Source organism: Lottia gigantea (assembly GCF_000327385.1).
Source record: "Lottia gigantea unplaced genomic scaffold LOTGIsca_4, whole genome shotgun sequence".
NCBI classification, from domain to species: Eukaryota; Metazoa; Mollusca; class Gastropoda; family Lottiidae; genus Lottia; species Lottia gigantea.
In genome coordinates this window covers 816,298-828,351 of record NW_008709379.1, presented here as the reverse complement: position 1 = coordinate 828,351, position 12,054 = coordinate 816,298, and the positions used below count along the sequence as shown (strand labels likewise).

General features: G+C 32.2%; 1 protein-coding gene across 1 annotated transcript; it reads right to left on the bottom strand.

Moving 5' to 3' along the window:
* Positions 1–262: 262 nt before the first annotated feature.
* Positions 263–10,908, bottom strand: LOTGIDRAFT_153603 (hypothetical protein; the record flags this gene model as incomplete). The annotated part of the gene is made up of 4 exons (XM_009059630.1): positions 263–286; positions 1,678–1,862; positions 8,279–8,330; positions 10,687–10,908. The coding sequence occupies 4 exons, from the start codon at positions 10,906–10,908 to the stop codon at positions 263–265; spliced, it is 483 nt and encodes a 160-aa protein (XP_009057878.1).
* Between the last annotated feature and the right edge of the window lie 1,146 nt (positions 10,909–12,054).

Below are 12,054 nucleotides of genomic sequence, written 5' to 3'. Positions count from 1 at the left end.
AAATTAATTATTATAATTATATAAATGAAATAAAATCTACTACAGGGTGCAACGGGTAATTATTGCCTAGTAGCCAAATTAAAAATCCTATCAAATTGGATGAACCAGTTTTGACATGTCAATCTAATGACGGCATGTCGGGGATATCAAATCAGTGAAACCATGGTTATAAATGGTTATATGACAACCAAGTCGTAAAATGACCTATTAAAGCAATTACAATGATTAGAATAAACGGCAAATAATAATGAAGGATATATATTTATAACACACCTATAAACTGACACTACAATAAAATAAATCACGGAAATGAGATTTTCAAAAGGTATAAGGGGACAGTATTGGACATTATGACCTATTTTACAGGGCCATTATCATTATTATTGTACCTGGTCACCACAGAGAGACAACGGGACGCCCCAATCTTTATAGTTTATATATTTTATGAGTTAAAGAAGAAAAGCAGGTTTTGGTTATCCCAGCTATAATTGATAATATCTTGATCTAATTCATCTTGAGATTTGAAAAGTAAAGCTTACTTGTTTTGTCAAGTTCATTCAATGTCCTTGGCTATGAGAACTTTTTGAAAGGGAATGTAAATTGGCAAACCCATCTATAGAGAGGCTTCTGGTCTTCTTAATGAGAAATTCAAACATAACATAAGATGTACAAATTTTAATCTATTCCTAAGAAACTGTTCCATTTACTTTCATCAAAATAGAAGTTTGGAATTTACATAAGCAAGCAGGAAAATGCCCATAAATTATATTTTCAATTTCTTTGTTACATTGCTGGATGATATGGTCAGTCATTCTTTAAATTATTCAATTTAAAAATTTCCTTTCTATGACATGATATATGACCACTTAACATAGTATCTTTTAACCTTGGATTCAAAAATTTTCAAATTTCACATCATTATGGAAGATAAAAGGAAAGAGTCTATCTTGAAGATAATAATGTCTACTATATGATTTATAAAACTTGTTTGTCCTGATCTGTATACTATACAAGGTAAACCAACCAGTTTTACTATTTGTTTGGTTAGCCTATCACCCCTCTTTATCTTCTAATCATATTTGACAGTTGACCAACCCTTTTTTTTATCATACCTAATAATCTGAGTTCATGAATATATGAATATTATAATATAAGTAGGGGTCTATCTCTGACCATCTAGTCAAGTACTCCAAGCCCAGAGTTCACAAGTTATTGACAGAATATAGAGATACTGTCAAAATACAGGTTCATAACTCATCATAAAATCATTCTTACAAGTGAACATTCACTGACCGACTGTGGCAAATTAAGAGTGTTGGTTTGATTGACTTTGCCAGTTACCTCTGGATATTCTAAATTTTTAATTTTGGTGCATGGGTAAATGCAATAACTTCTTTTGTGTAGGCTGTTCCAATCAAATCTTATAGTTTTAAAAAGCATTATTACAAAAAAAATATCAAAGTATGCCTAACTTATTATTTACGATTATATTTCAACGTTTATTAACTTTACTGGTAGGTTGGTCTATTTATAATTCCATGTTTATCATGTATCATTTTAGTGTTAAAAAAAAATTACAAAATATTTAAAATTTCAGATGGAAAATTATGAAAAAATTTCTCATTTTTGATTCAATCATCCACGCTTATTCATTTTTCATTCACTCTTTATACCTACCTTGAGTAGACCCAATGTCCACTGTTGTTGATAATCCTTGAAAAGTAATCCTGGAAGAAACAGTCTACCATAATAAACTGGATGATAAAGTCTACCAGTAGTTAAAGGTGCGGAGAATAGAGTTGTGAAGGGTGCTGCCGGGATATCGTTCAGTGATGATTCACGAACTTTGTGGACATCTTTACCTGACAGTATTAGAAAATGTTCGTACAAATCTAATGCTGTAAAGTAAGATGGCACCAGAATTCGTTTCTCTCTAGTCCCTTCGAGTTCTTCTCTGATCCCAGATTGAAAATATGGTGCATTGAAGTGATCTTAGATACATCTACAGAAGCTGATTGGACAAATCATAACCATAGGTAAAGAAAACTCAAAAAAACTAACCATAAAAATCATAATCACTGGAAGACAATCTTACCATAACGTTATTGCAAAACTAGAAAACTAAATCAAAAATCAGAATCTTGGGAAAGCAAAAGGGACTCATATCAATTTAGACGATAAACAGAACAGTAGAATATTCTTAGGTATACAATATTTACAAGAAACCCTCATTCAATAAAAACTGTATCAAAAATCCAAAACTTGGTCACGAAATCAATATTAAGGTATTCCATATCAAATTAGACTATATTTACAATAGTTCAATATCTTTCAAAGTGAGACAAAATGCCAAAACCTTGGCCAAGCAATAAAGACATATCAGAAATTCATGAACAAACATATTAGAACCACTAACAGAAATATTTAACAGAAAACAATTTACTAAGCATGTCAATAGAAAATATTAAAGTTCTTTAGAACAATTCCTAGTGCAGACTTTCAACCTATTTTTTCACTTGAAAAAGAGTTTTTACATCATTAACCCTGCGTTCTCTGAGGAAGAGTAACCCTTACATCTGAAAGGTGGGTGGTTTCTAGTCTATTGAGTTTGTATTCCTTCTCTCCAAAAATATTTTAGCAAATTTTGACCTACTTGTTTTGTCTGAAGAAATCTAACCCATGTGTGAAAGACCTGTCACAATTGTTCAAAAAGTAAATTTACTTATCGTTTCATATTTCTTCAAAGAAACAAATTCTTTTTTTTTGTTCAAAATTTATGGTTGAAGAGATTCGAAAATCTTACAAATTAGGTACACCCCTACGTTTCTGTAGAGACATCTTTTATTCATTGAAAAAAATTTGGTAAAATTTATGACAAGTTTAAGAGGTTTCAATGACTGAAGCACTCAGCTTAACTCCTCATATTACAGACAAATCAAACAAAGCCACACATTCAGTATAACTACACAAACCAAATACTACCAAATTATCAATGGCTAAAATACAGTTTGGCATGAAGTCAAACAAAGTTTGAAAGAGACCTTAGGTTTCCATTCAAGGCCTTGGTGTACATAACCTATCTCTAGAAAGATATATGGCCATGTTCGAGAAGTATCATTAACCAAAAATCTACAGTTTACATGAACTGGTTGTAGATGTGCAACCATAAATAAATCAAATATTTGAAAGTGTCAGTAATACCTTAACACAGTTTCAATGCCCCTGAGCCATTTCACAAATATTCTGTTCATTAGAAGGTGTGCAGCAGTAACAAAAGACAAGAAACATGAATCTTCATTTCGTTTGCCTTTTATGGAAATAAAACAAAACCCTGAGCTACAACTACTAAAAGTGACTTGATGCAACAGTCAACATCCTTCTGCACAATTATTTACCATCATAATTTTGTTATGGTCAAAAGTGCCTGCTAGTGTGCATAGCTGATGGATGTGACAAATTAAATGATGCCTTTTGTTAATGGTCAATTCCCCTAAAGTGTCAGCTTGGTTTTGAAGAGTTACACACGCTCAAACCATTTCAAGAATGAAATTGAAGTTGGCAGCCATTTTGAAGATGAGCAACAGTAACAAAGTAAAATCAGTGAAAACAAGAAGATAATACGATGATAATCCACGGTAAAACATCAGATGAAGTTTACCCTTAGCAAACTATCTCAACACGACAGACAAACAAATATTGAGAAAACTGTCGCATCACTCTCTCCATTGATACAATATCATGTCTTTAAAAAGTCAGACTGAAACTGGCTCCCGATATTTATCTGTTTAAATTTCTAAGATTTTCAACAACTTAACTCTTATGCGCATTTTCCTCCAACTTTTAGCTTGCAAGATTGATATCCGTATTCATTTCAGGAAACCTTATTTATTTACACACATTCCTTAGCACTTTTATTTCAGCCATATCTAAAGTTTTATGAACATTTTGAATTGAGTACCGGTACTGGTATTAATGTTTAGTTGACTGTGATGATAAATGTCAAACACAGCAGGCTTCTTTCTTAATTCAATTAGAAAAACTTTTAGTAACATTTTGTTGTTTCTACTGAACCATTTCATTTGCATCATATCAATATGTTACTGGAAATTTTTGCATGAAAACAGCTTTATAAACTGAAGCAGACAATTAAATACTAGACAAACATTGCAGCTTTGAGAAACACACAGAAAGTGTTCCATCCTTGCTCACGCCATAATGTCACCATGTACCTTTAACAACATAATTGGCAATGATAAGATTCAAGTCTGTATTGATATGTAATAAAATTGTCTGAACAGGATGTCCTAGACCATATTAAAACATCTTCAATCAATGATTACGTTACCCTTAGATAGCAACAAATCCAAATATAAACCAAGTAGTTATTGATAATAAAACTATCTCAAGAATGTTTTAACAAGACAAGTATTTTTGTATTAATGTGAATTATAGACATTACTTTGGTTTATTTAGATACCAAGGTGACCAATCACTTTATCAAAGTTCGGTATCATACCATGTAGGTGTACATATAAGAGACTTATAATTCACTTTATCAAAGAGAAGATCTGAATAAAATTATCAAAACTTTTCACCTTGAGTTAAAAATCAATAAAATGTAATTAAAAGTAGTAGTGAATCTCTTCATAATTAACTCTAGTCTTGTAAAAATTGAGTAAGCCTATTGTGTTCACATGCCTTAAATTCAAATATTGGGAAATTCAAACCTGTTGCCTCATGGAAGATGCATTAACAGGCATTATCCAATTATTATATAACAAAGTTGAAATTTTAATATGTAACGTAAATGTTTCTGAGCAGTTTCTGGTCATCTACAAAGCCAATTAAAGTTATATGAAGATAAAAACGTGAGTTATTAGAATTTTCTTACTCCACATTAAAGTTTTTCATTGGAACAAGAGCTAAATAAAGGTTAAGGCAAATTATGCTTATCAAAAGTCAATAACTCATGGAGAGGATTAGCCAAAAGATTAAAACAGAATATCACATTTTACAAGCTTACAAATCTCTGAATATCTTAACCGTTTTCCAACAAATGGTGCATAAACTCTGATATATTTTCAGTTTGTACCACTTCCTTCATTTTTGTGATTTAACTGTCAAATTTGCATGAAATCAAAGTGTTTCAAAATCATAAAACTAAGATGTCAATTCATTTATTCAAAGTTTCATTCAAATGTCATATGACCTGATTTACAATGTATGACGTTAAACGTTAAATTTACTAAACCTTCAAAAAAAAAAGTAGGTTCATTTTTAGACTTTAATTGTTGATTTGAAACAGTTCAAAATAAGACAGAAAATTTCCTTTGAAATTCAGAATGTCAACAAACTATTTTCACATCTGAGGCTTGCCAATACAGGACATGAGTTTCAACAGGTAAAACAAGATGAAAACTGATGCTCGTATTTTCAGTTTAACTGATGGGAAACATTTATAACATGCCAACAACAAAATCGTCCTTTTTATAAATATTTTGTCTGAAGTACGTGAAAACATGAAGCACAATTTTATTAAATGAAATGGTCCTTAGCATCTTAATTTGTACCCAGCAGCATTGATAGTTTCAAATGCCTGTCTAAAAATACATCTACAAAGAAATTATTTTTGTCCTCAATGCATGCAGTAATACCTTGGCAAGAACAATTGAACTTCATATTTCACAAAAGCACATCTTAAATGAGTATTGAGTCCAAAACTTTCAAACCAAACAACATCAAAAATTAACTTTTCAAACTAAACAAATTACAAAAAACCTAGGAATTATCTCTTCTTTACCAAAAGATTCACATGAAGATTCACTAAAATAAAAAATCCAAAATTCCCAGCAAAATGTTCTACAAAGAATTTCAAAATGAAAAAAACCAGATAATTGAAAAATTTTTCAACACCAAAGGATAAAACAAATATGTCCAAATTAACTTTTCACAAGAGAGTAGCAGATCAGTTCATGATGTTATATAAAAAATGAAGACTCCTTTCCATTATTAACAGGTAGAGGGTGTCTCCAAACTTTATGATATAGAGTCATTCTGCCGTTAACTAAACATAGATCCCTATCTAGATACCAACAAATCACTTTCAATCCATTTATAAACTCTCTTCATTCTCGGCTGTTGTGTGGCTGGATTTTCACAGGTGAACAACTTCAACAGATGGTGGGACAGTTCTCCAACACTGGGCCAGCTTTACTCTGATTACTTTGCTTTCAGCCTGTAATCACTGAACCTTAACAAATTTTTCAAAAATAAATGTTTTTGAATATTTTCTTAAAATACTCACAGCTCATTGAACCATTTCACAATTCATCTTGAAACACTCTATCATCATCAAATGACTAATATCAAAAGGCATGTTTAAAACTTGAAAATGTTACGGAAAAATAATCAATTAAAAATATTTCAATATACGCCCAGAAACCATCTCCAATATACAAAAAAAAACAACAAAAATTTAAACCAATATGAATTCATAACCAAACCTTATATTTAACAACCACTGTCCTAGAAATATTTCAAAATCCAATCTTTAACAAGTTGAAAGTCCAAATTTTTCCACACAAAGTTCATAACCATAATTTCTTGAAAACACCATAAAAATTGCTGAGTTGATAAGTGAAGGTCCAAACTAACTAAACTAAATCTTGACAATACACAGTTTTTATGACCGGAGATAGTCACTAGTCAGTACTAAATAGGCTGATAACATGATAACTAGTTACTTGAAGGACTACCGCACAAAGCTAGCTACCGTCCATACAGTGATAAAGACCGTCTCTCGATACTAGCTAGCTCACTGGTCACGGTCAAATGATGATTCCACAATGCTAACTCCATTTCGATGTCCACCACTAACAGATGCAGCTGAATAGAGTTTCAGGGTTTGAATGAGAGAATTTATGTCCCACAACTGGTTTGGTTGATTGAGCCACAAAGCAGGTAATAAAAGTGACCATACCAGATTAACGACCGTAGTCTAGTCCAGCACGCTGTCGTGTATTTGACCAACTGTCTTGTTAACGGTAATCTATTAAAGTGATGAGTAGCCAACGTGACAGAGGATCACACCTGAAATACGTATCAACCTAATGTCATCCTTACTTTCCAATTACTAATTATATACTGTATCCTGATAGTAAATATGTCTAAATAAGAGCTACGTCCAACCTACACACAACACTCCATTTACAGCTAGACAACCATTTTCACTTCATCTTACCACCAATCCTGTTTTAAACCCCACCCAATGATGAGCGAGAGTACACAATTGATAGGATGACTGAAATGTTATAAAGAACACATTTGACCTTTGATCTCGTCCTTTTCATTGGTAGTTTACTATAGATGTTGCTTGAAAACCAGGCTTGAAACTAGTTCAACAACCACACTTTCATTAAGATGGAAAATGTAGCTGAAAAAGGTCGCATATTTTAACGGTCAGGCCAATCCACTAAGAGAAAAGACACCTTTATGAAACGAGCTCTCCTTCAGTCAATATTTGTCGGCCTGTAATCTCGAGTCTATTTGACAAGGTATGCTGTGTTCAACTCTCTCTTATCCCTTCAGGGCTTGAATACAGTGAAACTCCTATGTCATTCAAATATGTCTATTGAAGCTTAAAACTCGCTCAGGTGTATCTAATAATGAAAAATGTCACTAACAGTAACACCCTAGTCCTTGTCTGTAGATACACTGGAAAATTTCTCAATATTCCAGGACCATTACTCAATAAAATGTAATTTTCAAATCGTGTAACTTAGAAACATTGATAAACTATGCCTATATTAATAAACCATGATGTGTGTTGCCATAGAAACCATATCAATGTGACCAAGCAGACACAATAGCAACGCATCAGTATTATCCACTTTTCATCCTTACCTTTCAAATAATCAATTGGCTTCAATTCAACGTGGCAACCGACCAACTCAACCTGAACATCACCATAAATTACATTAGAACTGTTTTAATAGGATTCTTTACACATTCCATTAGCTTATTGGTCCACAGGACAGGACCACTGATTTAGCTATATTTGCCAGTCATGTCTGTTACAGGTAAAAGTGCCTAACTATGATATTGGCCAACAGGACATCTATTTTCAACTCATTGGAATTTTCAATGCATTTTTTTGGGGGGATAAGAAGTCTTGTTGATCGACCTGTTTTTGCCAGTCATGTCTTATAGAGGCTAAAATTGTCTGATTATGATTTTGAACTACAGGACATCACTTTTCAACCAAAGGAAATATCATTACCTTTGTCTTCAGGAGGGGATAGTAGATTAAAAGTTTGCCATCCTGTCAGAAGCTACAAAAGACAGTGTGTGATTTCATCAACAGTTTTCTATATCATCTAATTTAATACAACCCTTACATAATAACATGATTAATTATCTCAAGGACAGGACAGTTTCCCTCAGGTTCAAAATATGACTATTCATGTAATTTCGAGTCATATCTGAGTGCAATTAATAATAGTTGATTGAAAACTGGCTGGTTTATTATCTCATATTTCCAACTCTAGCCTTTACTTCCATCTTATTAACATTCAGAAGATGAAACATAAAACTGAAAAGATTTTGCTATACATCTATCATTAATAGAACATCACATGCATCATCTTTTCAGTCTTGAATACATCCAAAACTATTAATGTTCTACTGTGGGCAGGTAAACTTCACAGTTAGGACTGAGGTACTGTAATAAAAATTCATTACGTCATATGATTGTCAAACTTTCACATCAAAATGCTTCTAAAAATGGCTATATTTCACAATGATAACTTAGGTTTATTAGTTTGCGATATCAGCATCCGCTGGAAGCGAATGTTAATTTATCATCTACCATCTACATTCATACCAACTTAGATTCATGATTAAGGATCCTTTCTACCAGCTGGTGATTGGCCAAACCTTCAGAAGTGATCTGTCCTGAATTATCCGACCAAGACCGGAACCCAGAGTCGCCATTCTCTTGATGTTACCAAGCAAACGATGTTACATAAAGAATCAATACTGTAACTGATTATGCTATAGAATCTCAAGTTGAGGGGAAAGTGTTTGCTTATCCAATGTTTTACTGACAATATTTCCTTTACAGTAGATACTTACCAAGAGCTATTGAACATGATGCCTGACCTTATTGAACATGATACCAGACCTTATTGAACATAATACCAGACCTCATTGAACATGATACCAGACCTTATTGAACATGATACCAGACCTCATTGAACATGATACCAGACCTTATTGAACATGATACCAACCTTATTGAACATGATACCAACCTTATTGAACATGATACCAACCTTATTGAACATGATACCAGACCTCATTGAACATGACGCCAGACCTTATTTAACATGATACCAGATCTTATTGAACATGATACCAACCTTATTGAACATGATACCAACCTTATTGAACATGATACCAGACCTTATTGAACATGATACCAGACCTCATTGAACATGAAGCCAGACCTTATTGAACATGATACCAGACCTTATTGAACATGACGCCAGACCTTATTGAACATGATGCCAGACCTCATTGAACAAAACATTACACCAGACCTAAATGAACAAGATAACACTCATACCAATCATAAACAAGACATATTGGAACATAACAGACGTTTACTGCAGATGTAATTTGAACCTAATACCATCAAGTCAGTCAGTAGAACAATCTATAGTATTCAACTGCTATGTAATAACTAGTATTTTATTATTTTTCTATGCACAATCAACCTATTGATTGAATAAGCTTAATGTTAAAACCATGTCATATAGTATTCATATCCAGTCAACTTTTACATTATCGTTTGTTAACACAGGTTCTGCATGGTGAATAACATAACAATCCATTTTAACATATCAAAAATACACTGATTCAATCCTTGGTGATCAATGTATTTTACAGAATGTTGTAGACTTTTTATGACTTTTCTTTTATCATTTTTTATATGACAGTGTCAGAGTTGAATAGATAGCCTATTAAATAGTTGATCTTTGTACTTCAGATCTTATCATGGTAAAAAGACTTGTGCACTTTTGGGAATGGATATTATTTGCTTTAAGACTTACAAGTCAATAGTTGAATTGAAATACTGAATTATTTTTTTTGCAAAAAGGAAGATTGAGAAAGTGTTGAAATAAAAATGAATGAACTAAGCTTTTTGAATTGAGTACAAAACTTTCATGTACCACTAGCCTACTTAAAAATAGTTGACAGCATGTTATATTTTTGATAAAATTTTCAATGAAGGTACAAACTGGGTACAGGTAAATTACCTTAACAAGTTAAATCCTGAACAGCAATGAAATAAATAATGCATTTTTCTTTCTGGAAAATGATACACACTAATGTATATTAATATTTGTGTCAATAATCTAAATCAATCCAGGGAGAGAATTTTTTTTATTTTTAGTAAATTGAATCTAATCAACAGTTATGTTCCATATTGCAATGACAATAAAATATGTTAATTTATGTATTCTATAACATTATGGACACATTGTGGCAATTTCAGATCAACACATTGTTGGTAAACTTCTTGCATTTTTCAGGAATTAAGCTTACAAGTCTATGTGCATGGGGTATTTTATTTTGTAGCTTAGAATAGAAATAATTCACTCAAGAACAGGCAAATGGGCCTACCTGTCTGTCTTTGCGAAATTTCTGAAAAGCTGCTTGTAAGGAAGTTTTCTGATCTTTTTTCAGACTGTCATCAAAATCAAAGTAGGTATACTTCTGTGTGGAGTAGTTTGAAGTGTCAATGTTTTCTTCTTGAGAAATATTATCAAATTTTTGAACGACTTCATTCACAGGTGCATCGTCTTGTCCTGTTGCGAGGTATTTGTTTACATCGATGTCGGCCATTGTTGTTGTCAATATCTGATCACTGCGTTTATCAGTTCATAATTTTTGATCTAAAGTTTTTTGGAGCGATCAAACTCTTTCATGTCATAGTTCACACAAAACTTAAACGATTTACCGTTAAGATTTTCGCGGAATTTTTGTTGTAATTAACAAAACTGTAAAATCATGAATAAATAGGCTGTGTTTTTTTTCAATGAGGCGCCTTGGAAATGATCAAAATATTTAGTTGGATATAAGAAAGAAAAATTTTGATTGGATATTATAATTAGAACCAGCAAATGAGCATCGAGAACAGAATCAATACATTGATTGGTTTTTATATTTAGATATAACCAATCAACGTGTAATACAGTAGCAAATTCTAATCCAACCTTAGATCTTTGACACTTGAGCTTTATTTTCACCTGACAGGTGTGAATTTTTCCTAATAACAAAGAAGCTACTGAATATTAATCATAATTATATCGATCAAGACCATTAATAGTAATAATAGGATTCTGAATATAGAAACTGACAAGCTTAGAAGTAAAAATCGATAAAACTACAATACCTATGAAAGCTTTACTGGCTAAAGGGAAATAACTCCACATTTCTAGACAACATTTAAGCAATTTTTGCTGCGTTCAATTCTTGGAAGATAGCAAAGTATAATTTGCAATAATTTGTTACCTATTGCTGTATGTGACATATTTGCGGTGGGTCGCAGTTAGAACTAAGTGCTGAATTTATTCATAAGAAAAGTGTTAGGGCAATACGAACTATTAGCATACATTTCTAACATAGAAGACTTCAACCCTATAGCCTTAGCCCATTCAATAAATAGTAGCCCTCATCCACATAAATGAAAAGCCTTACATCACCTAGACTAAGGTATGAGTTTTAACAGGAAACAACTGAACCCAAAATTAAGCAGTGCCCTTTACCGACATATTCCTGACAACACTAATCGAGACTATCAAAACCATAAATTAGAACAATTAGTCGAAATTCGACATGATGGATCTAATTTGTTTTACTACAAAGAGACATGCATTGAAAATAGAGGAAACAAAATAAATAATTCTACTTTCGTTTTAGTTTTATTATCCAATATCTAGAATTAAACACTTTATTGTCATAAAAATTTCATAGGCTTCTACAAAGTTC